The following is a 26679-nucleotide window of genomic DNA, read 5'->3' on the forward strand; positions in this document are numbered from 1 at the left end:
ATGGCAGAGAATCAGCAAACCAGTCACTGAATTTGACGACTAAGTGGTCACTGCTGATCCCTAACAGAGCCTTCTGGAGTTGCCTGGAACCACACCACCATGCTGAAAAGCAGATACACACCTCCTTTCCTACTGAAAGAGAGTCAATTTGAAGAAACAGCTGCAGCAAATACAGACGACTGCAACATTTCCCAACCTTGGATGCTAAGGCGGGTTTCTCTAAATATCCTATCTTTTGGGGAAACATTGCCTAGTACAATCTCTCTTGGAGATTAATCACAGTAAAGAACCCTATTTTCCTGTTTAATCCTGCATTTGCCCAACTTACTGAGCCGATTTTTCACACAATACTTAACATTTTGAGGAACTAGCGTTCCCTGGCACATAAGTTGACAAATGTAAGCAGAATAAGAGAGACAACAGTTTAAGGGACTATTGGTATAAGGGAATTTTTTCTTTTCCTTTAAGAATGGAATAAACTTGAATATTTTAAAATGCTGAGCAAAAGGAAGCCAGTGTAAAGTTAAAAGAAAAAGTCCAAAAAGAGGCACAAAAGGGAATAGAGCAAGCCAGGCTCCAGAAGAGGGTAAGCTTAGTGAAGGACTTTAGCTCACTGCTTTAGCCATAAAACATTATTTCCCTTGATTAAATCTAGTGACAACAAATGCCCACTATTCTAAACCATATTTACTTGGATGTTATCTACGTAAGGTTAAGGGCAGATGATATAAACTGTATAAACTGATTCACTAGAAACAGAGTGCAGTCTCCACCCTCCTCCCCAGAATTAGACAGAATGTATCCCTTGCAAGGACCAGAGAAGGGTGTTCCAGGTCTTCCAGGTTGGGAGCTAATGCCCCACTCCCCTGCCCAAGCAGGGAGAGCTCTAGCACAGGATAGGCGGAGAGGGGAAATCTAAAAATAAAGCTCTCCAAAGAAACTGTCTTGCCTAAAGAGCAGCTTCCCACGCACACTGGAGTGCCACATCTGCGGGGGCTGGAAGCACAGGAACGGAACAATCCTGACCAAATCACGTAAGTATTACCCTTTTGCGGGCAGCATATTTCTGATTCCCTGCATTGGCACCCCAGTGTCTAGGCTGCAGACCCAGAGCAAGGGCTTAGTGACAGAAAACAGGAAACTGAGAAGATCACTAGTGACTAGTCCAGCCTTCCTCCCGCTCTCCTCTCTTTACAGCAAATGTGAAGAAAGCTGCTCTCAACACACAGGGAGTCGAGCAGAGGGTTCATCTTAGAAAATAACCATGAAGGGTTCTAGTGGGCTTCAGGCTCGAAGCTGGGCTCCCTTGGCTCCTCTCCCTGCAGGAGGCTCAGGGACTAGCAACTGAGGAAAAAGAAAATCAAGCACTGAAAGAAGAACTGCAGTTAGCACGTACATGGGTTGGTTCTCATCATCTCAAACCCCAAGGACAGAGCAGATGTCACGTTGCCAGGTAACTGGCAAATGTAGCCTCCCCTCCCAACCTCTCAGCAGGTATCAACCTCCCCACCCAAGCATTAAACACACACACACACACACACACACACACACACACACACACACACGGCTCAGTGGAGTAATCCCACCACCTCTTTCTCAGAGGATTTTAACCTTTACAATGTACTCGCCCTGACTGTTGGAGTTTTGCCAAGAAGCTCAGGCAGGAAGAAGGAAACTACCTCTATTTCTAGGAGGAGTCCATAGTGTTCATTTAGCAGTCCAACTCCCCAAGAGGTTTGTACCTTGACCTGAGAAAGTATTATAATATGTCTCAAAGGTCAGAAGCTCAACCTTGGACAGTATCAGGATAGCTTTCAGCAGCAATACATTCAATGCTATATAGCCGTTCCCTCCACCCACCCTTCCTGAGGAACGTCCACCATCCCATCCCATGTCCCATGATTCAGATACAGCAGACCAGTGCAGCAGGGAGCGAGGAAACAAAATTGAAAACAAACAAAAAAACCAGAATGCAACAACCTGTAAGTTCTTTGGTCTTTTAAAAGAGACCCTGTACCAGAACACAATGATAGCTGATGTGCTTGGATACAAATTCTGATGTCTATTATGCATATGTGGAAGGGGGAATGCCAAGTTTCCCCTCAAATCACAGATTGCAAGCAAAGTACTTTGAACATTTGAGTGCTATTTGAATGCTGACTAGCAACAATCACCCAACAGTCTTTTACAATTAGAGCAAACTGAAATTTTCCCGTACTGAGTCATTCATGAACGAAAAGGAAGAAGCCAGCTCACAAAAGGGAGGAGATACTGACCATAAAGTACACAACCTGAGCATACAGTGCAAAGTGTTGTTTTAGTACTGGGAGTACACCCTCCCTACCCCACTAATTAAACAAAAAGGGCTGGGTTGGCACGAAGCTCCCCTAGTGCAGCACAACGCCTGGTGCTCCAAAGTGAGACTTACCTGACATACAAGGACCTCTTCTCGCTCGTCCGGAGGGACCCAGACCCAGAGCTCATGCTGCTGTTCATCATTTGTTCTCGCAAGTCATGTATCTTCGATTCAAAGCGACTGTACTCTGTCAGGGAGACAAGGGAAAGGACAGGGAAGAATGAACCCAAGAAGCTGCACTGGGCCTGCATGCCAGAGGCCAAAGAGCCGGGAGCACCCCTGGCTTCAAAGCAGCCAGAGCCAGCCCAGTCAATCTTTGCTTTGATAAGCAGAGTCCCTCCTCCAAGCACAGAAAGACAGATTCCTCTCCACCTCCAGGGTAATAGAAGGAAAAGGAAAGAATACACCTGAAAAAGGAGTAACATTTGGACATATCAAATGGAAAATGCTTTTTATCTGCCTTGAAATCTCACTGACCCTTAAAAAAAGTAACAACTGGAAAAAGGTTCCAGTGCAGCCTTCATAAATCTTTAGAGCAGGCACTAAGGCCCAGGGAGAGCAGATGGGAAAGGAGACTTTCCCAAAAAGTGGATTGCAGAGAACAGATGGCCCTGAGATGCAGGGTGGAGGGGCAGGAAAAGACCTGAGGCCATTATATCATTGTTAGGAAAAGAAGATGATTTGTTTCTAGATAATTTTTTTTGAGGGGGAAGACTGGAACACAGTACAAAGGTAAAAACAAACCTCACAATCAGATGAGAAGATCACAAAACTCTCCTGAATTATTTCCCTTTTAACAAACAGGGTCTTTGGCTTCAGTAACAATTAAACATTAAAACAGAAATTCTCCCAAACCTAGAAGCCTGCTGACACCTCTATGCTCCAAAATATCTAGTCAGTGGGGTCATAAGTCCACGCCTAAATCTATAACCCACTAACACCATCATAACAGCCTGAAAAAGCCTCATCACTCTGGAATGGTGACTATGGGTTTATATCCAATTTAAGAAAACCTGACATAGGAAAATTAACTCTATCCATGTAATTACTATAAAAGGCTTTTTTAGGGCTACTTGGCTGTGACATTCTCCTAGTACACGTAAAATATGATATTCTCATTTACCACACACACACACACACACACACTCACACAACATTTTTCAAGTCTATAATTGCCACATAGAATGGGATATATCGAAGGCACAGGCTGTGAAAATGGTAGAAAACAGGCACACTTCATTATGACAAGCTGATTTTAAAGGAAGTCAAAATTTATACTAGGGGTTGAAGGCTGGGGAACTGCTTTACAAAACAAACACATTTCCTGGGAAAAAGAATTCCACAAAAGCATTTTCATGCACCACAGAGGGCTGGCAAGAAGCATCCCCACCTAGTCTGTATGACTCTACAGGCAGAAAACAAAACACCTGTTCCAACACCTGACACTCCCCTTCCCTCAGCAAAGCAACCTGACCTTCAGCTGGGTATAAAGGGAAATACTAAGAAACCTAAAGGGGAGGGAATGGAGTTCTAATTCACACAAACATTCTCTTCTCAACAAAGTTTCTTTTTGTTCACTGTGGTACCAATGAAACCAACTGGTTAAATTCATGTGCTCTTTCATTCATCATGCACTGGTGTTATGGTGATTTGTCCTCATTACCTACTCCCGTCCCTGAAATCCTGCAGAGAGCAGTTCAGTCACTGACTCACCCACTAAATGTTAGGGGAAAAAAAAGACACCAGCTGGACAATGTCCCTGTTCTGAGGGTTATAAGGCAACACATCAATATCAATAAGGCATCCCAATCTAAAGGTAGAGGGTGGTGACAGATCTGTCATAGAGCCCTGGCCTGCTCAAGAGCACAGCAGCAGGGCTGTCTACCTCTAGAGCCCGCCAATGCGCGGGTCCCCTCCCAGGGCTTGGCCCCCCACCCTAGCCCTCTCTAGTTGGCTCTTTTCTGGCCCTCCTCCCCACTCACCCGCTATGAGTAGAACCGGGTGAGACAAAGAGATTTCTGACCAGGCAGCCCTTTCTTGCGCAAGCTAAGTAAAACACAGAAATATGCACTGAGCCCAGAAAAAAAATACACCAATCTATCCTTAAGCCATTTTCCCCCTCTCCCAACTTGTTTATATATTCCCTTCTTTGGAATTGACTTGCCTACTGAACTCCAACTTAGCAGTAGGTCATGGCAGTTGCTTAGTAACTACATTTCTTTAAAAACCCTTTAAAAAACAACCACCAAACCACCATTTCCTCAAAGCTCCTAATCCAAGGTTGATAAGGCTGGGCCAGAGGGCCCACTTAAAATAGACTACTGAAAGAGAATAAGGCTATTGCTTTAAGGAATCTACTTTCTGTTTTCTATTTGCTACTAAGCCTTCATGTCTATTAAATTGTGTTTTATTCACTTTTCCCTCATTCAGATGATCCCCTTAGAGTTCAAGCTGCTCATCAGTCTCTTGCTATTATTTGTGGAGTTGCCTAGTGTTCCGTAGGCACAGAGTAGCCTCTGAATAAATGATTGTGTGGTAAACAAGGAGCAAATTAGAATAGTGTGCCCAAGTTGACCCTTCTGTTCTCAAACTAATAAACCTAATGGTTTATTTAACTGATGGCTGCCAGCTTCACTGAAGATTTGGAAAGGTAGTTAAAAAGTATTCCCATTTACTTTTGTTTCCAAGGTTAATTGTTGGGAGGAACTGGGGTATATATTTTTTAAATACCTTTTTGGAATGTTAATAATCCACACTGAGCATCTGATTAACAGACTTTGTTTATAACAAAAAAAAATAATTCTAACAAAAAACTGTTTAGAATAGTCTTTAGATAGTACCTCATCTTAATATTAGAGGCATGGCGATTTTCCAAGGACAAAAGTTTCACTTAGAAAGCATCTGAATTCTAAGACCTCACAATTAGCCAATGCCTCTCTACCCCTTCCACTCATAACTAACAAAGCCATTGTTGGAAGGCATCTCCTAAACCTGCATCATAGACTAGGAAACCCACCAGATCAACCTCTAATCCAAAGAGCTCACTTCAACATATTACTAAAATCTCAAGTATACTAAACTGTGCTTTATATTCATTTTTTCCCATTCAGATGAACCCAACCATTTGTGATCCACAAAGATATCCACAGTGAGTCATTGCTCCCTCGTTGTCTTTACTAATCATAGAGAAACAAGAAGCCAGGGGAACAATCAGACGTCATTCCCTAAAACAGGGTTTCCTCACTGACCCCCTGGGGTGCCTCTGAAAGATCAGGATTTTGGCCCCTACCCATACACACTCAGAACCTACTGAGTGGGCCCAGGAATCTGTATTTTTTAACAAGTATCAAGGTGATTCTGATGCCCAATAAAGTTTGAAACTGCTGGTCTTGATTACAAAATTGGGTTTTGTTTTGTTTTGTTAGTTCATGGGGGCGGGGGGGGGGGGGGGAGGCAAGTATCCTGCAATCTGTCTCAAAAGGAAGGTAGGGCAAGAGGGCTGGAAAGCTCTCAAATAATCTTGTTTTGGCAAATCCCATGGGAAAAGAAAGTGCTAAAGAGGCCTCTGTCCAATATGCCTGCAAAGAAAGCTGATGAGTTTACGTTTTTTTAAATTATAAAAGTGGTATATGATTTTTTTAAATCTTTTAACTTTTTTTTGGGACATTCCTGTATCATTTACCCATCCCACTACCCAGAAATAACCAGTTAGTATTTTTAGTATGTTATCTTTCCAGACTTACTTCCATGTATACATTGTTTATATACATACACTCACAACTCATATAGATTCACATGCATCTATTTTTTTCATTCTCTGATATATCATGGAAACCTATCCATGTCAGTAGAGATCTATCTCATTCTTTATAATAGCTGCATAGTATTCCTTATTATGGGATAGACCATAATTATTCAGTCATACCCCAACTGATATATTTAAATTGTTCATAATTTTTTAATACTGCAATCAATGCTGCACTGTATATTTGTATAAGTGCTTCTATAGCATAGATTCCTAGAAGTAAAAATGCAGGGTCAAATTATTTGCACATTAAAAAATTTCATTGGCAGTACCAAACTGAACTTCAACATTCTGAAACCTTTATGATTGAAAGTGAGGACAAACTGCTATTCTAAAGCTTCCAGCAACTTTTCTGTTCCTGAAGAAGAGGCAGAATTTACCATTGAGGACAGATTGATCTTTTGTTTGGGGAGAAAGACTTTAACAAGCCTTTTGGTTATGCAAAAGCAAAGCCAAGATTGTATCCTGGAATAGACAAAGACAAAGAGGAAGCTCAAATGTTCTCTCTGCATAACCACAGGAAAAGTTGTCCTCCTATGGGCAGAGCTGCTGGTTCAGAGGGCTTGTCCTACCACCTATGTGACATTCTATCTACCTCTAGAAATGTCTACCTCTAGACTTGACCACTCTGCTTCCCCCTAATTGATAATTTCATGCCAAGCCTCCCTGGTACTGTAAACAACACCCTCCTTTCCCCTGTGCACAACTAGTGTTTCCTCAAGCTTTGCTGATGTTCTTCCTAATTGCTTCCTCAATCTATCTCCTTCTTTCTAACTTCCACTGTCATTGCCTCTTCATTTTTCTCATGACTATTTTATCTCTTGCCTTGATTTAGGTCACATCATGCCACCTTTTCTCTGGACCACTGCTGCCTTGCTCTAGCTGGTAGTCTGCCCCCGGACTCTCCAAACTCCATGCCAGCTTAAGATTCTTATTTGAAAAGCCTTCTTAAACTCCAACTTGTAGAGCCCTCCACCCCCACCCAAGTATCTATAATAACAGCAACTAAAGAACTTTAATATCTCAACTAAAATTTCAAAGACTGCTAAAGCCATTGTCCTGTCACTCCCCAGCCTATCTATCCCATCTCTCATTATACAGATCCTCTTTTGAGCTAGCCTGTCTGGAACCATTGAAAACAATTTGTTCATTCCTACGTGTTCTTCTCTTGTCCTGGAATTTCTTCCCCTGCCTGATACTGAACATCCTTTATGTCCTTCACCACCTTTCTTTCCTCACACCAGAAGTCTTACTCATTCATTTATTTATTCAAATGTTTACTGAATGTCTACTGTGTGCCCGGCATATGAGAGCTGCTGGGGATATAATGGTAATCAAACAGTTCTAGAAATTACAATAATGAAAGAAACAACTATTTAATTATAATTTTAATTAACTGCTATGAAGAAAATGCTAAGAGAGACTAACAGGCTGACCTAACCTATTGGAGGGTGAGGCATGGGAGGTGCCAACAAAGGCTTCCCTGAGGAAGTGGCATTTAAGCTGAGCCTTTAAAGATGAAGAGTTAGCCAGGGGAAGAGGGGTGGAAAAAGAAAGCATTTCAGGCAGAAGGAACAGCATATATGAGGGTACAAAATGCCTGTATCACAAGGAAGTAAGGGGATACTGGCAGGAGATCAAACTAGGAAGGTAGAACAGGAGTCAAATTATACATGACTTTGTGGGCTATGGTAAGGATTTTTGCTTTTATCCTAAGAGTAACGGGAAGAAGTCTCTGAAAGATTTTAAGTAGAGGAATGACATGATGTGTATGTGTGCATGTATCACTTTGGCTATTTTGGACACAATAAGTGCAGTGCCTAACATGTAGATTTAGGTTTATTGACAGCAGAGGACCATGCTTGCTCTTTTTGCTAGCTTGTACAGCCCCTAGGGACCTCTGCTTTCACAGCACCCAAACTACCTAGCCCCCTAGCCTCTGCTAAAATATATTCAATGTTGGGAAGCTCTCTATTCCTTAATTGTTAGACAACACTATTCAAGAGAAAATTATTGGGTTAAGGTACATCTCTTTTGCTGGCTGGCTCTAACTTTGGTGTTTAAAATGGCATGAAACATGATGGATTCTCTTCTGCATAATTGTATGAAGGAACAGTTTAAAGAAAATCAAAGAGCTGGGAGATCCTGGAGCAGGTTCCAAGACTACTGAACAAGACTGAATAGAAGGTAGACTGTGAACAGGGGAAAGGCAAGTGATAGAAAGTTGGGGGCCAGATTATGCGTTGAGATAAAACTTTTCATACTAGGCTTTGGGAACCACTACTTAAGTGTTTAAATAGGAAAGTGATACAATTAGAACTAGGTTTGGGGGGAGATTATTCTGAGAACATAATATAGAAAGGAGGACAGAGCAAAGCTAACAGAGACCATGAACCTATTCTACTAGTATAGACAGTGTCTTCAAAGGCCTGACATAGTACGGGGGCAACTGAGGACAGAAAAAAGAGGCAAGAATCAAGAAATATGCTAGAGCTAGAAGAGGGAAAAGTTGACATCTGATTGCATGTAGGGTGAGAAAGGATCAGAGGCAACCTCTTGAGTTTTTTCCTCAAAGACCAGGGAAAAGGTGGGATAATATCAGCCATAATAGAGAATGGTCATCATGTCCTCAAAATAAGTTCTCTCTTCTTTAAGCTAAATATTGTTACTTCCTTAACCATTTTTCATCTAACATGGTTTCCAGGCCCTCCACTACCTCTCCCTTTTTAAAATCTAGTGCCTAGAACTTGTGGTGATGTCATTTCCTTTACAAAACTACAAGCTCCTTGATGTGGTTTTTGTTTCCTTCTCAGAGTTTAGCATAGCAATCTGCACCCTTGTTGAGTCAACGATCTTTACTGAATGTGTTAACTCACTATAAAGATCCAAAACGACAAACCTGGACACTGTAATTCTCAAGTTCTGGCTTCTTGAGAACAAACGTAAGAAAAAAGAACACAAAGCCTTTCCCTTCCATCCACCCTAAAATGCTAAAATTGAACAACAAAACCACAAACCACTTCTGCAAAACACTAACATATCAGAGGTTTCAAGAACTATTTAATAGCCTAATAAAGCATCAAAGCGGACTGAAACTACAATGCTCATTAACATGAAATGGACACATATCGAAGCCTCCAAATCCATCTCCCCTCTAAGACTTTGATCTCAAGTGTATCTACCTTGTTAATGACAGAAAAATTGTCTTCTCAAAATAAAAAAATGACATCTGTCATTAATTTGGAAAGCTGAAAGGGGCTCAGTTTCTCACCCATAGAAAGCTTATTTGATCCTATATGATTGTGCGTAGGAAAATGTTGTAAAGACACGAAACAAATGAAAACTACAAAGGGTACTTACTCTGCATGCAGGACAGAACTTATGGTTTGAATGAAGATATAAAAGGTAAATGCTCAAAAATAAAATAAAAGCCATGCCTACCAAATTTGGAAATGACAACAAAGCTGGGGAGATAACTGAAGGACATACTTCAGACACACAGATTCTGACAGGTAGGAACATTGGGAAGACACAAATAAAAATAGAGTAAAAGAGAGACATGTAACTTCCTGACCTTGAGTCCCCACACAAATACTGAGTAGGGAAGATAGTGCTGAATAATAGCACATGTCTTGGTTAGCTATCAACACAAAATAAATCAATAGCTGCCCAAAGGCTCATTTGTTCCTATGGAAGTGCAGGTGTTCAAATCTCACACTCATTCAGCCCTCATTTGCCATTGCTGAGCTGCCCTGAGCTCAGAGGAATCACACCATTGTGCAAATGTACAGAACTCATGAGAGAATCACAGATTTTGATGAGTATGAATTGTGTTTTAGGTTTCTATAGTTGCCTTTGGAGTGCAAATCCTCAGGACATGTGGATTACAAGCATCTGACCCAACAATATAGCTCATGTTTTTTTTTTTAAAAAATGGATGGAGCCAGAAGTAAAATAAGCCCATCAAGAAGATACCTGTCAGTGTGGAGGTTTAAGTATGTGAATCGCCAAATAACACATTTCTTGGAATCACAAACTTGTCTCTATAAAATAAAATGAAGCCTATTACTTGGGTTAGTTTCTAATTATGGGATCTACTATTTAAAGAATTTGACACCTCTAAAACTAGATAATTTCTCAGATCCCTTCTAATTTTGACATCATTATGATTTTAGGACCAAATCAACGAGGTCCATAAGGAATCAAACCTAAGACTAGTCTAATTTAAATTTTTAATACGATCTAGAAGGAAATCTTCACATCTGCAAATAGTCTTAAACTCTTTGGCTAAAAAAAAATACCTATTTAAAGGCTGTAAATTGCAGGAAAAAATTAAGGCTATAGGAGAGGACAGAAAAGTGGCAAATAGGCCTCCATGTGGGCAAACATTGCCTGCAGAAAATTAATTTCAGCTCTACTTTTAGAACAATAGGCTTAGAACTATGACTAACCCAGAACAGAAACCTCGGTGTCATCATACTCTGGTACCTACACTATCACAATATGCTTCCTCAGCCATACACACACATAGCCAGGGTTCCGGATAGCATCCTGATACTGAGAATAAAACAGAAAATAAGACATGCCATATCAGCACACCATAAAAGATTCCAGTTTATACCTACTGACTGGATGTCTCTGTATCCCAAAAAGCTTAGTGAGGATGCAGGAAGGGTATTGAATGAAAGTGATATACTATATAAAGGTGCCATTACATTGAGCCAAGCCACCTGGTCTGAAACAAGTAGAGTGAAAAATGATTTGATCTCAATATCAAGTTAAAAAAACCAGTTTTTCACAGAACCTTGCCATTGGTTCTTCTCACCTATTCCAGATCAGGTAAAAGCTTCAAATAGTGCCTTTTCTCTATTTCAAAAGATTCATATAGCATATTCAAATGCAAGATTAACAACAAAGCCTTTAGCTCTTTTAACCCATAAGCCAAAGTATATGTACGAACCACCCCAAGACAAAACACCTCATCCAGAAAACATGAGAATAAAGACAGAATTATACACTTCCTTGCTCTGAAGGTAGCAGTGACTCTTGTTTACAACAATCTTTTTCACTTAACAGAGATGCTGCAACACAGTGCCTGAAAGACAACATTTTATGACTAAGCTTCTTAACTTGAATTAATGTAACGGATTTCTATGTTTTACTATGTCAACTGAGAGTCTAGATTCAAATGCTTTTCACAGTAGTCACTTAGACAGGATCACAAATTCTCTGACAATCTTTATTTGGGGTATCAACTGAATCTCTTTTGTGTCAAGTTGCTGTGGAAGGAATCCAGAAAATGGGATCTAGAGACTCTTCTCTGGTTATTTGTCAAAACATCTGTGGTTATTTTTCTGTAACTGGTACTTCCAGAGTAAAATATTATAAAGAACAGAATTAAGAAACCCAAAAATCCAAATCATGAGAGTGTGTGTGTGTGTGTGTGTAATAAAGGTGGCACTTCAAAACAGCATGGAAAAGATGGATTATCTACTAAATGGTACTGCAGTAATTCCTTCAACATTTGGAGCAAAAAATAAGGTAGTATCCTGCCTTGTATCATAAATAAGGTCCAGGCAGGTTAAGGTTTTAAACACAAAAAGAAAAACATTACATAACTAGAATAAAACTTAGGTGGATATTTATTTTTCTCTTGGGGTAGGAAAGACCCTCCAAAAGCTATGGGCAGAGGCAAGATATACAAAAGAAAGTATTGACAGACTGGACTACATAAAAACATAAAACATCTTGTACATCAAAATAAAATAGCAAACTACAAAATAGGAAAAAAAACCTTACAATGTATATGACAAAGAACTAATATTCTAACTACTTTAAAGGTTTTACATATCAGTAAGAACTGATGAACACACCTCAACAGGGAAATGGGGAAAGGGTATGAACAAGCAATTGGCCAAAAAAAAAAAAAAAAAGATCAATGAGCACACACACACACACACACACACAAATGTTCACTCTTATTCTTAAAAAGAAATACAAATTAAAATATAAATTACATAACATTTTACCTAACAAATTTGCAGAGATTTTTTAAAAAATACTCCATGTTAGCAAGGATTATCAAATATGCACCCATATTGTTGGTGGAGGTGGAGAATTTAGCAAATATATCAAAAGCCTTAAACATGTTCATACCGTTGGGCCCAATAATTCCACTCCAAGGAATTCATTCTGAAGACACAATCACAGATTCACAAAAAGCCTCATATAAGGATATCCATCAAAGTGTTATTTATAAGATCAAAAAATTGCAAACAATCTAAACATCCTCCAATAAGGGAATGGTTACATGAATTGTGGCACATATGTGATGGATATTATTTATTAAAAACTATTTTAATAAGATATTCATGACATAAGTTAAAAGAATGGACATAAAACTTTTTAAATACAATGATCCCAGACTTGAAAGAGATACATACATACTACACATTATATAAAACTTTCAAGGGAAATACACACAAACAACAGTTATTTCTGGAGGTAGTATAACAGTTGATTTTAATTTTTTTTTTGCTTTGTACTTTTTGTTACTTTCTAATTTTCTACAAATCTAAATATAACACTTATATATCTAGGAAAATAAAATTTTTAAAAGTATATATGTATATTTCAATTATATATAATATAAAATACAATTTGAGGGAGGTGGGGAGACAGACTTAACACGACAAGCCCAAGGAAAAGCCAGGATACACATACACTAGAAATTCCTCTCCACACTGCTCCTGGCTTACTCATCATTTTCCTCTGAGACTGACCCATTCAACCAGTTGCAGACAAATCCAGTTAAACGTATTATCACTATTAACACCTTGCCATCTTATCCAAGAGTGGACCAAAGAAGGCTTGCCAATGCCTTGCTGAAATCTAAATATACTGCATCTACCATATTTCCCTGATCTATCAATCCAGTAACCCTGTCTATCAAGGTAGTTTGGCAGTCTGACATGATTGTTTGACCTTGGTGAACCAATACTGGTTCCAGTGCTCACCATTTCTTTTTGTGAGAGTTTAACTGAAGATCTGCAAAATTCTCTTTCTCTTTTTTGAAAATCTGAAGAACATGCATGTATCCAGATCCCTAAAGTAGATATTTATACAAAATATGTTAATTTCATCAAGGGAAAAAAATCCCCCAAATCTCTAGGGTCTTTGCTTTTTTAAGACATCTAAATTCAGTGAAAAGTAAACAAAGGTCCATCTCAAGAGGATGAAAGCCTTATCACAGGAAAAAAGAGAAGACAAGACGTTTATTAAAGCAAGACTGTTATAAGCTCAAGACTGTGATTAAATAACAGTCTAGGTACAAATAGCAACTTGTAAACTGAATTTATGACACACTTCTACTTATCTAACACAGAGCTTGAGTTAGAAGAAACATGTTGAGATCGTTCTGCACAGTGCCTTCATTTTACAGACCAGAAAACTGAGGTCCAAACAGGTTGACTAGTACAAGATCATTTAGCTACTTAAGGTCAGAACTAGAAGCCAGGGCCTTGGCTACTCCTCCATGATGATCCCCTTTCTTAACATTAAGGGAGCAAAACAGTATTTTCTAAATTTCAGTGACAATGATAGGCCCAAATTATTCTACTTCTCCTATTTCTCTATTTAAAACAATAAAACAAGTACCCTATTTTGGAATATAAGTCGAAAGCTTGAAACAAAGCAACAGTGTAAATATCAGGGTCAAGATTTCAACAAGCAACATGTTAATTTAAAAATAAATCCTAAAAAGCTATAAATAAATAAGAAACAATTCATTCTCATTACTATATATTATTCTGATCATTCTAACCTATCAGGAGAACTGATGTTCTACAGACACCAAAGCTCCTAGGATTTTGCCTCAAGACATCTAACAAGGACAAGAAAGCACCTGTCTAGGTTCAGAATGCTTTGTCAACTCCAGCTCCCATTTCCTTGGGCTACATGGAAGTCAGATAAGGCCAGTGCATGCATGTATATGAAGTTCAGCCCCAGGAGGCAAAACTGAAAAGAAAGCTAACATTTTTTTCTCCTCTAAGTTTTCAAAACAGGGTAGGCCTGAGCGCAGCCACTTTGGGAAAAAGTCTGGCAGTTCCTCAAAAAATGTTAAATGTTGTTACCTTATGACCCAGAAATTCCACTCTTAGGTATACATACCCAAGAGAATTGAAAACATATGACCACACAAAAACTTGCCCATGAAGGTTCAGAGCAGCAGTATTCACAATAGTCAAAAGGTGGAAACAACCCAAAAGTCTATCAACTGAAGAATGGATAAACAAAATGTGGTATAACCAAAGGATGGAATATTATTCAGCCTTAAAAAGGAATGAACTGCAACATGCTACAACATGGATGAACCCTGAAAACACTATGCTAAAAGAAAGAAGCCAGACACAAAAGACTATATTCTATGATTTCATTTACATGAACCAGTCAGAAAAGAAAACTTTATAGAAACAGAAAGTAGATTAGTGGTTGCCTAGGACTAGGGAAGGGGAGGAGTTTGGGGGAAATGGGGAGTGACTGCTTATGGGACAGCATTTCTTTTTGGAGTGAGGAAAATGTTCTAAAATTGATCGTGGTGACAGTTGTGCCACTCTAAACACTCTAAACATTCTTGTACACTTTAAATGGGTAAATTGTATGGTATGTGAATAAGCTATTTTTTGTTGTTGTTGTTGAAAGGTGGGCCCTATCATTTTTATCAGGTCAGCATTCCTGGCTAAAATTATCTACATCCAAGCCTTAAACCCCCTCCTGCCCACAGTGATAAGAGTGAAAGGTAGTCCCTTATCCTCCTGGTTCCCTCTAGTCACCTGAGTAATAACCTAGTTGGCTTGCTCTGGCCTCAAGTCAGTTTGCACACAGCAGAAGCAAATCAGGGGACCAAGCAAAACAAAACCAAATAGCAACAATAAGCACATAAAAAGATGCTCAACATCATTAGCCAGCAGGGAAATGTAAATGAAAACCACAAGGAGAGACCACTTAACTCACCAGAACGGCTAGAATCAAAAAGACTGAATGAAAGAGGGTTGGCGAGGACTCAGAGAAAATTGTAACCCTCACACTGCTGGTTGGAATGTGAAACAGCACAGCCACTATGGAAAACAGCCTGATCACTCCTCAAAAGGTTAAATATACAGTTGCCATATGACCCAGTAGGTATATATAACCAAGAGAAATAAAAACACATGCCCATGCAGAAAACTGCATACAGATGTCCAAAGAGCAGTATTCATAACAGCCAAAATGGTGGAAACAACCCAACTGTCCATCAACTGAGGAATGGATAAACAAAATGTGGTATCTCCATAATAGAATATTATTCAGCCATAAAAAGAAATGAAGTATTAATACATGGTACAACATGGATGAACCTTGAAAACACTATGTAAAGTGAAGTAGCCAGTCATAAAAGACCATATATTATATGAATCCATATTTATGAAATGTCCAGAACAGGCAAATCTACAGAAGCAGGAAGTAGCTTAGCAGTACTGAGGGGCATGGGAAGGTGGGGAGGCAGTGACAACTAAAGGACTCAGTTTTTTTTTTTTTTTTTGAGGTGATGAAAATATTCTAAAATTGGTTGTAGCAACGGTTGCACAACTCTGTGAATATTCTAAACACCACTGAATTGTACCCTTAAATAAGTGAATGGCAAGGATATAAAAAAAGGAACAACAAATACAACTCCATTTCACTTGAAGAAATGGGAAGTGCCTGTTTACTTCATTAACATTCTTAAGCCTACTTAACATTTCTAAGAAGTCAAGCAAACCAACTCTCCTCTTTTGGCTCCTCCTGGGGTTCCCCCCACAATATCATTCCATGGTAGTCTTCCTAAGTCCACTTTCCTTTTGTAGGAGAGGGGGTCTCCCTCAGGCTTCCAGCAGGCCCTCTACCCACATGTTCCCTTCTCCTTTGGTGCAGGAGTTTATGGTCATCAAGACTAAAATGCTGGCATTTGGGAGTTGGTTTTACTCCATTTGTTAACACCTGAAGGAAGAGTCTCAGAGCAGTATCTTCCGAGTAGGGAGAGAGGGCTCTCAGCTTCTCTGCTGTGGTGGGAGGTGGTTGTGGTCTATCGGCAAAAGCCCTGGACACGAAGTTCTCAAGAAATCTGACTTCAAATTTTGATTCTGCCCCTACTGGCTGTGTGACCTTGAGGAAGTCACTTAACCTCTCTGATCCTCACTTTCCTCGTCTGTAAAATGGGGCTAACATCACATATCCTACAGGGATATCCTGAAGATTAATGCTTACAAAGACATCTAGAACATAGAGATAATCAATAACTCAATTCAACAAACCATGAGCCAGGCTCTGGACTAGGTGCTGGGGACACAAAGATAAATGCAATATTAGTCGCCTTCAAATTGTTCAGTGTAGAAATGCTGTTAACAGGAATTCATTTTCTTCCTTCTCTACTTTAGCCTTCTTTTAGGATGGCAATAGGAGTTTCATGACTTTTATTCTTTGCCTTGATAAACTTTCACCTCCGCACTCTCAAGAGAGATCTTGCTGATAGGGGGGCAGCTATGTTTACATCCCTCATTCTCAAACAGGGGAGATGGGGTGGTTACTTAAATGCTATGGTGAAAGTATCCCTTTTACGCTTTCAAGTTATTATCAACACTTATCCTTAACTCTTCCAGGCCTTACTTAAAGGTGTTTCCATGGTGAAAAGTGTCCTTATTCAGCACTTTAAAAGTGAGTATGGAAAACTCTCATTCCTTCTCATTCCCTGTATCCCTAGCCTGTCTGGATTTACATTCCAGTTGAAAAGACTGGTCACAAAGGATCAGTTCCCAGTTTAGCTACCTTAGTGACCAATGTCTGGCTCACCTCCTGATTTGGGGTTCAAATTCTATGCTAAAAACAAAAGCACTTTCCAGAAAAAAAAAATACTAGCTCAGTTTATAAAGAGAAGCTGACACAAAGTAACCAGGGGAGAAAAATATAAGAGATAGTTTCTAAATCAAAATGTTATAACATGAAACCTATCCTTTCCTTGGTGGAGCAATTCTACAAGTCACAGAAAAATATTTCTCATTTTAGAATAGATTGGAAAAGAGACTCTGCCAAGAGCCAGTTGTTTAAATTTTCAATTTGAATTTTAAGCAGGATTATACATGACTAAGAACATCATGCTATTTTAGCTAAATAGGTGGGATTGCTGTGTCCCCAACAGTTTGGAGCAATCAGGAGTGAAACCATGAAACAGCATCTCTCACTGTGGTACCTTATCATTTAGCACTCCTATTTCTATTTTAATATTTTCCAAAGCTTCATCATACAAATATTTGCAAAGTACCCGTGCTAGGTACAATACAAAATTTAAATAGACACAGTTGCTATCTTCATTATGGGTTCAACCCATTAAGCAAACCTTGAAAGAATCTTAGAGCTGCCATCTAGCCCCTAAGTGCCCAGGGGAGATACATTAGGAAGCAATTGTCCTACACCTATCACCCTTCCAATATTGTACCCTCTCTATTCATTAAAAAGAGAGGGGTAATGAAAATGTTCTAAAATTGACTGTGATGATGGATGCACAATTCTGTGAACACACTAAAAGCCACTGAATTGTACACCTAAATGGGTGCATTATATGGTATATGAATCATATCTCAATGAAGCCTTTTTAAAAAGGAGAAAAATTGTTCTTATTCTGTTCTAATTAGTCAAAGCTATTTTTTTTTAAGCTCTCACACCAAAGGATATCTAGCTAAAGGCTGCACTGGATTGGCAATGGTGCCTCAAGGGCCACCATGGAGATCACTCCAATCTTCCCCTGCAGTTATATCTTTCTTTCCTTCACTCTCTTTCCCTAGTCTCTCTTCTATTATTTCCCCAGTTCCTTTCCTCTTGTTCCTCCACTCCAACTAGATCTCAGGTCTCTCAGGTATTCCCAAGCATGGTTTGTCCCAACTGGTGGACTTCAGGATTCAACTGATTGCTGACCCGCAGCAACTTTCCCTTCATGACCTTAGGCAAATCATGTCCTTGCTCTCCTGTTGCTGTTCTGGTTTGCACAATGAGGGGTTGAACTAAGTGATCCTTTCCAGCTCCCACATTCCATGTTAAAAAAAACAAAAATAATGAACCCCTACTTGGCCAATAACATGCAAAGTCTCCGCCATTTTAGCCAACAGACATATATTTGGATTATTCATTTTGTAAATGCCTATGTGATGCAATCTTCCAAAGAACAGTATTTAACATAATTATAAAATGACCAACATGGAGTCTTTATTTTTAAAAACCATCACTTTATCAAAGAAAATTCAGAGCCCAACACGGAATGCTTTAATAGTCCCTCTGGACCTGTCTCCAAGGGTCAATGTTCAAATGAAAAAAAAAAGTTTTTGCATGTTGGGGCCCTGTTGGATTTATCAAACCAAAGAAAGAAATGAGACTGGGGTGGCAGAGCCTTAACAACAGTGGTTCAACTAAATCCTAAGAGAAGAAAGGCTTTGTTTGGCAAATGGTAGAGAAACCTAAGACAGCACCTCAACAAACATCATAAACACTCAGAAGTATGCTCAGAGAGCAATGAACACTGCAGGAATCCCTTTACCGTGGACACCTTGCAGCTTTTTATGCAAACCAATTACATTCTCCCAACAAAACTCATAGAAATATGTAGTCACCAGTTTCCAACATACTACCACCAGACAAACTCACACTATTGTTTCCATGTGCCCAACATCAGAGAGCAAAACCGAAAGAAATACATCAATTTCTCCTACACACACACACACACACACACACACACACACACACACACACACAAATATGCAAGAGAAACCATTTTCTTTGCAGAACCTATGTTGTCTAAGTTGTGGCCATAAAACGGATAAATATTGGTTGCTAATAAAAATCAGATGGTTAGCTCTACACTGAAAAGCAAAAAGCACACACAGGCATCATAAAAACAGTAACCCTAATGTGTGTTTCTTGTCATTAAGCTGGACACCAAACATAGTGAGAAATGACTCCAAGTGTTTGCATCCCTCTTTCCCATGACCTCAGACCAACAAGCTCTCCCGTTTGTCACCTCCTTACACTTGTCCCCATCAAAAGAGCCTAGTGCAGAAGAAGGTAGCAAGCCCCTCTCTTCTTGGCTGGAGGCGCTGAACAAGAGTTTTGGGGGGAGGGCGGAAAGGACAAAGGTAGGCGCTTTCTGCCTCTCACAGCTTTGCAGCAGGGATCCCAGCTTCTCCGCATTCTCATCACGGAACCAGGGCACCTGCCCGGGAGAGGGCCTTTCCGCCACCTGAGTAACCAGCCAGCAGGGCCTAAGTGTCCAAGGAGCCCAGGCGCTGCAGCCCTCGGGGACAAAGGCTGGCCTCACAAAGAGGAGGGGGACGCGAAAGTCGGCAACCGTCGGAAAACTCTTGCAAACAAAAGCGGTGCTGGAGGGGATTGGGGGCTGATAGCCCACCTTGGGGGTACTCAGAGGTCGCTAGGTTCGGGGGATTCAGGCGTGGGGGTGGAGGGGAAGACGTCGAAAATTCCTCCCAGGACTGGGATTAGGGAGCTGCTGGGAGCGTAGCCGCCAGCAGGAAGGAGGCTGAGGGGCGGGCGGAGGCCCGGGGCGAGGAGGGGCAGAGTTCGTGAATGGGGAGAAGTGATGGCAAGAAGGTGAAGGCCCGACGGAGCCCGCGGCGGGAGGGCTCTAGCCCTGCGCGGTGTTCCGGAGGGGCCCTCAAGGAGGGGCTGAGAAGCCGCGCGCCGCCCGGGGCTGGGGACACGCGGCCGAGGGATTCCGGGGAGAGCGCAGAGTTGGGGGCACAGTGGGGGAAAAGAGAGAGTATGAGAACAGAACCGTAGAGAGGCTAGGGGGAACTATGAGGGGGCCTGACCCCCGTCCGCCCCACCTCACCTGGCGCCGGGTCGGAGTCCAGATCTAGGGCTGAGAAAGCGCAAGCTCCAGCCGGCCCCTCCGTCCCGCGCGGGAGACCACGGACACAAAGCGGGGCGCGCGGGAGGAGGGGAGGAGGAGGGGAGGAGGGGAGGAGGGGGGGGAGGAGGAGGGGAGGGGGAGGGGAGGGAGGAGGAGGAGACGCCTGAGGCGCGCGAGGGGGGAAGGAGGGGCGCCCGCCGCCCTCCGCCTGGGTCAGGGGGCGGGGCGTGCGGCTGGAGGCCGCGCTCGGCCGGCCAATAGCCACCCCGCCGGCCGGCTGGCTTGGGCGCGCCATTCCGCAGCTCACCTCGGCACCTGGGCCTTGGCTGGCGTCAGCCAACCAAGTGCTTTCATTTGCATAACCAGCTCCGCCCACACGCCCCAGCCGGGGAACAGCTCCCAGAGAACACAAAGAAGGCCCCCCGTAGGGGGAGGGGGTCCACTTCCGAGTCCCTACCACGAGAGCCGAGCATCACGTTTTCAGCACGTTTATGGGTGTTTCACGGTCACCCTGATGAGTGGAGGGTGGGGGTCACAGCGGTTTGGCCCAAGATCTCCTAAAGAGGTCAGTACTCTTCTCTTTCAGGTCTTTCTAACCGAGAGCTACCCTCCGGCTCCACGATACACAGTTACGTTTTTCGCCTCTGAGCCCTCGGCCTCCACCCCCCTCCCCCTTTTCCAGTCGCCCCAATCTCTCTCCTTCCTCTCGTGGGCTGCTGCCCACTACTGGCCTAGAGCTGCACTGCAGCCCTGATCACCAGGCTTTGAGCACAGCCTTAACTGATGCTCTCAAGCTGCCCCAACCCGCCCCTGTCCAGTGGAAGACGAGAGAGGAAGAGGTTACTGCACTAAGGTCGAAGGGACCTGGTCAAGTGGCTTTGTTACCCAGGATGGCAAAAAGCCAACAACTAGTATAAGTCTGAACTCCCCACATCATATCGTTCCACCTTCCTTCTCCTACCTTCAGGTCTGTACTGGGCCACAATGGTGACTGACTGGCCAGCCCGTTTCAGAGCAGCTGCAGCCTGCTCATGAGTTGCATTCCTCAGGTTCACACCATTCACCTGTCCAAAGAGAGGAGTTATGAGCCACCCCCAAAGCAAGAAAAGAGTCCTCTGTCATAGCAGTTAGGAGAGGGAGATGGGTTGTCCATCCCTAAATCTACTCCGATGCTTTTCTCAATATCTCATCCTTGCCCCTAAGATGAGACAACATCTATGTATCCAGGTAAAGGACACAACATCTCTAGTGTAATAATTATCTTTGTGGGGCTCAAATGCCAACCACGGTTAAAATTCCAAGAGACATTCATTTCCTCTTTAAGGATAAGTCTCGTCCCTGTCCCTCACTAAGGATATCTGTATAGAGAATATAAGTTTTCTCCAGCTCTTAGCCTTCCCCCATTTCAACAAGCATTCCTTGGAGAAAGCGAGGTCTTCCCTCCTCCCTTTTAAACTGGCACAACTCCCATCCTCCCATCTCGCCTTTGTCTCCTCACCGATAAGATCCGGTCTCCCCTGCGCAGCTCCCCACTCAGGTCAGCTGGGCCTCCTGCCAGGATGAAGGAGACAAAAATGCCTTCTCCATCCTCTCCTCCCACGATGTTGAAGCCCAGGCCTGTGGAGCCCTTGTGCAGGATGATCTTGCGGGGCTCTCTGATAGGAAAGGAGTGGAGAAAGGTCAGGACAAGGTAGGTATAAACTGTGGTCCATGTAAAGTCCAGTGAAGGCCCACATTGCTGTAGGGGGATTTGGGTGCCTAGGTATGATACCCTGTTCCCTTTCTCTCCTGAAACTTGCTTGGCTGCTGTTTTCTGCCAGGTGCCAAGTTTCAGTTCTTCTTCCCTCCCTTCTTCCGGAGGGCTTGGCATCAACTTCCCAGGACAGTCCCCAAATCTCTCAGGTCAACAAACCCCTACCCTGGGCTCTAGAGACCGTATCTCAGAGCCCACTCACTGGTCCTCTTCCTCCCCAGATTCTCCCATCCTACCAACCGGTGTGATGGACCCTGAGCCACAAGAAGGGGAACCAGTTAGGGGCCATGGAATGGCCCTGGGATTGATTGCACTCGCCACCCACAAACTGCGCCTACTTACTTTACACATGCTCCTCTGCAGTCTCAAAATTCCACTCACCAACTATGACCCCTCCTACTTTCCCCAACAACAGATTTAGTCACCAGCTACCACTATGTTCCCTTGCTAGGTGATGTGGGAGACAGAGATAAAGAAATCCCAGGTCCCCAAAAGGAGCTTAGAAGCCTAACCTGAAAGAGGAGACAAGAACAGGAAAACCCCCACCGCCTCTGTAAATGGTCACAGTGCCACCAGGTAAGAGCAGCAGAGGTCCCCGTATATCCATACGACCCGACTCCCAGCACGCACTTGCCCAACCCACTCCCTTTACTTTAAGCATCTTTCATCAGAGGAGCCCCAAGTCCGAGAGACTCTTCCTTTCATGCTCCCAGTCTCGGGTGTGAGGCTCCCTCCCTGAATCCCGGATGCTTCTGCTGAAGCCCTCCTCTCCTCCTACCTGGCATCCCCTCCAGGCCTCAGCGAGCGGAGAGGCCGGGCCCACCTCTGCGAAGCCCTCCTCCAGGCCGAGGCTGAGGCGGAGCCCAAGCCCAGGGCCAAGCCGGAGCCTGAGAACTTGCGTGCCCTCTCCATGGCTCCTCCAGCTCTCCCCCCACAACCGTCCGCCTACCCTTCCGGCTCTACTGCAGCCAGCCCAGCTGCCTCCAGGCCCCACCCCACAGCAAACCTGTCCCCCGGAACCCGGGCCGGCCCGACCAGTTCCACCGCGGGAGCAGCCGCCAGAGTGAGGTGGGGCCATTCCCTGCGAGGCCACCGGCCCGCAGGCCTCCCAGCATCCCGCCAACCCCACCCGCTGAACTGCTTTCTTCTCTAACGTGGCATGATTGCAGCCGCGGGGGCTGCAACTGTTTCCGGGCAGGAAACCCCGACACCTCCACCTCCTCAGATCCCTAAAGGCCCCATCCCACCCTTTCTCTGCACTCTCGGATGGGGGCCACGCACTTGGCACGCCCCCTGATGGTAGAACTTGTCCCTGCAGCCACCTCTGTCCCTCCCTTGGGCCCCAAGGGCTTCAGAGAGGGCCTCAGACCACAGGACAGGAGCGATGAGGGCCTTATCCTGTCCCTTGCCACACTGCGAGGAGGCCTGTGGCCAGCCGGAAACGATTCCTCTCCTCCCCATCCCTAGGTAGGATGAAGGGGAGCAAGGAGGGTCTTACCTGGTGAAGTCCTCCTCAGCCAGCATGTGCCTGGGGATAGGAGAGTAGCGGGCGGGGGGAGCCTGAGGGGGAGCAGGGTAGCTGACCTTGCTCTCCACAGCCCCAAGATAACCCAGGCTGGAATTATGGCTTATGTGGTTGTCAGCCAAGGCAGTAAAAGCTAGAATCAAGAAAGGGAGAGAAAAGTTCCGAGACCACTCCACATTGGTACCCTACCCTACCCCACCCTCACCAAGGACTGTCCCCCACACCCCATCTCACATGCAAAGAGACCAAGGTCTGCTGATTCCTCAGGCCTCTCCTCCCCACTTCCCCCACACCCTGGGTTCCTCCTCCACAGTCCCTTTCTGAATCCTGGGCTCACTCCTGTGAGTCTTAGAAGGAGCTAAAGTCAAGGCAGTCTACAAAGAAAGGCATGACTAGAGGTGTGACTAATAATAATCCCTCACATCTCTATAGCCTAATACAGTTTTCCAAGGGCTTTCTCGTCCATGATCTCATTTGATCCTTGCAGCCGTCCTATGAGGAAGGCAGCACATATATCATTAGCTCCTTTTTGCCAAAGAGGGAACTAAAGACAGGTGAAAGGGACTTGTCCAAGGGCACCCAGCTGTAAGGGACAGAGCTGGGATTTGGACTTAGCTCTCCAGAGCACTAGTCTCCTGTTCTCTCTCTATCTCAATCTCTCTCTCTTTCTCTCTCTCTCTCCCTCCCTCCATCCCTCCCTCTCTCAACAAAGAGTATGAACTTCTTCCCCTCCAGAAACCAGGAAGCAGGGCTTCAGGCCAGGGGCAGGGCAGATGGGTACTTACTGCTGGCGTAGTCAGGGGGTGCATACATGTCGTTGAGGTGGAGGCTGCCTGGCTTGGCCACCTTCAGATAGACCATATCAGATGTGTTCTTCAGTGAGGCCACAGCTTCCTCATGCCTCACATCCTGCAGATTGGTGTTGTTCACCTGGAAGAGAAGAGGCCTTAGGGCTAACACTGGGGTGGAGGGAGAGCCTCTGCAGGGAACACTGAGGGGCACCCTTTCAGTGAAATTCAACAGTGCTCTATCTAACAGAGGCCTAGTGCAGTGCTGTGAGGAGCAGAGACGCAGGAGAGAGGAGTGGGCAGGTGAGGGAGTTCCAGCCATGAACAGAACTAGGGCCTTGCTATCCAGGGACACTCAAGTCAAGTGATGCTCTCGAATCTCCCCATGATGCCTAGTCCCTGAGTGAGGTTTAGGTGGAGGGGGAGGCTGCTAGAGCTCCACCTCCCCATCCAGCCATTCGGGCATCCCCAGGAAGGCTGTCTCACCGCCAGCAGCCGGTCCCCAATCTGTAGGCGTCCATCCTTCTGAGCAGCACCTCCCTCAATGATCTTGGTGATGTAGATGCTGTTGTCTCCTGGGATGTGCTGGTTGCCAATGCCCCCAGCGATGCTGAAACCCAGGCCTGGGTGGGGGCCAGCAGGGCATGGGAGAGGGACACAAGGAGGAGTGAGAGTGCTCAGTCAATCCCAAATGCAACCCCCTAAGCCCAGCCACCCCACTGGCCACACAGGAGCTCCCCCCAGGGATCCCAAACACTTGGCTGCCATCCTGAGGTCAGTCAGGGTGAGACTCGAGGTCAAGAAAGAAGGCTGTGAGTTGGAAGAGGGAAGAGGGAAAAGGGAGCCAGGCAAGGTATTCCTTTCCAGTGCCCACGGAGCCAACCTCTGGCCAGAGCACAGGAACCCAGAGGGCCGCACCTTTGGGCCCTTTAAGCAAGTTGACCTCCATGATGGTCTCTGGTGGGGGCTGTCGCCTCCGGACCACCAACCGCACCACTGGGCCTGCCTCCTTCAGTGCCTCCACCGCTCGGCTGTGCACCACCTCCGACACGTCCACCTCATTCACCCGCAGCACACAGTCGTTCACCCTTCGGGGGAGACCCAAGAGGCATGACACTGCGCCACCACCCTTCCACCCCCTCTCCCACCTCCCCTTTTCCCCTCTCCCCTTCCCTACTCTCCCCCTCCCCCTCTCAGATCTAATGGAAGGGTCATCCTGGCAGGCAGTCCTCCTCCCCTCCATCCTGCCCCTACCGCCCCCACGCCTGCTTCCAGGCCACCTCACCCCAGCCTCCCGTCCATGGCAGCTGCTCCACCAGGGATGATCTTGGTAATAAAGATGCCAGGGTCATCGGGGACATGGGGATTGTCGATACCACCTGCAATGCTGAAGCCCAGGCCAGAGTTGCCCTGCAGAGAGGAGTGGAGGGGCACAGTCTGCTCGCTCAGAGGGCATGAGGGCCCCACCTACCTCTGTCCCCCAGGGAAGGTTCTCCAGGCCTCAGAAGGGGCCATGCTCGGCAGGCCAGGCCAGGGCACATTCATCAGAAATTTGGCAGATTCCCACCCTGGGCTAGCCATTCTGGCGTGGAGGCCTCAGCGAAGCCATCCCCTCCTCAATTCCCAGGCCTTGGCGAGCAAGGTCAGTTAATATCTGTTAGTCAGTTGATTGATTGATGCAGCAATGCAGCCTCTGAGGGACGCTGTTTCCCCATCCTTTCAGTGCGGGTCCCCCATGAGTCTTGAGACTGAGGTTCAGGGCCCTCCCCTCTTCTGGTTCTAACCCTCCCCTCCCACTTCATCCCCCCCTCCACCGGCAGACTCACCCGCTCAAGGACTATCTCCTCATACTTGAACATGCCATCACTGCCATTCACCTAGGGGAAGACACAGGCAGTTCCTAAAGTGCCTCCCGTCCCCCAAGTCATCTGCCTCCCCGCTCAACCTGCTTGTCCCCTGCTCCTCACAGAGTAGGAGAGCCCAAATTGACCTCTTGGCCACAGATGGGGACAGGCTAACCCCGAGGAGGCCCCCCTCCCCTCACTTCCAGCTGGATCAGGCCAAACACAGCTGCTCATTTCGCCCGGATCAATTGACTGGGACTGAGCCAGCCAGCGGTGCACTCAACAAGAGGCTGGGCTCCGGGGCCTTAGGAGGGCTGCAGGGCTGGCCTCAGGGGGGTGGCAGAAATTGAACATGGCAGGCAAACCATGCGGCATCCATGGGGGCACCCAGAGGGGCCTGCTCCCTTTCTGAACCCCAGCTATCCCTGACTTGGGTCACAGACTTCTACCATGGCAGGGCTGGAAGAACAGAAGCCACCATCTTGTTCAACCTCCCTCATGTGACAGATGGTGCCACTGAAGTCCAGAGAGGACATGGGTTGTGCCTAAGGGCACACTGGGAGTTAGTAGCAAAGCAGGGACTGGAACCTGGATCTCCAGGTGCTCTTTTGATTAAAGCAAGCTGCCAAGGCCACTGATGTTCTGGCCACCCATCCCCTCTTCCCCAGCAGAGCTCAT

The 26679-nt window shown here is 44.8% G+C and overlaps 1 protein-coding gene across 3 annotated transcripts in view; it reads right to left on the reverse strand.

The window, feature by feature from the left end:
- The window catches only part of DLG3 (discs large MAGUK scaffold protein 3), a 51594-nt gene that overhangs the window by 21833 nt on the left and 3082 nt on the right, over positions 1–26679 (reverse strand). The window contains exons 2-10 of one of the 3 annotated variants that reach the window (XM_010973623.3): positions 25984–26034; positions 25443–25567; positions 25076–25245; positions 24644–24780; positions 24155–24299; positions 23343–23502; positions 21590–21746; positions 21053–21155; positions 2429–2543 (exon numbers count right to left, since the gene is read on the reverse strand). In XM_010973623.3, the coding sequence (XP_010971925.1) occupies positions 2429–2543; positions 21053–21155; positions 21590–21746; positions 23343–23502; positions 24155–24299; positions 24644–24780; positions 25076–25245; positions 25443–25567; positions 25984–26034 (1163 nt within the window). Of the gene's footprint in view, positions 1–2428; positions 2544–20070; positions 20229–21052; positions 21156–21589; positions 21747–22622; positions 23050–23342; positions 23503–24154; positions 24300–24643; positions 24781–25075; positions 25246–25442; positions 25568–25983; positions 26035–26679 lie in introns of those variants that run through there. The other 2 variants (XM_074359623.1, XM_074359624.1) reach the window with 2 other exon arrangements.

Source organism: Camelus bactrianus, chromosome X, assembly GCF_048773025.1.
Source record: "Camelus bactrianus isolate YW-2024 breed Bactrian camel chromosome X, ASM4877302v1, whole genome shotgun sequence".
Classification (NCBI taxonomy): domain Eukaryota; kingdom Metazoa; phylum Chordata; class Mammalia; order Artiodactyla; family Camelidae; genus Camelus; species Camelus bactrianus.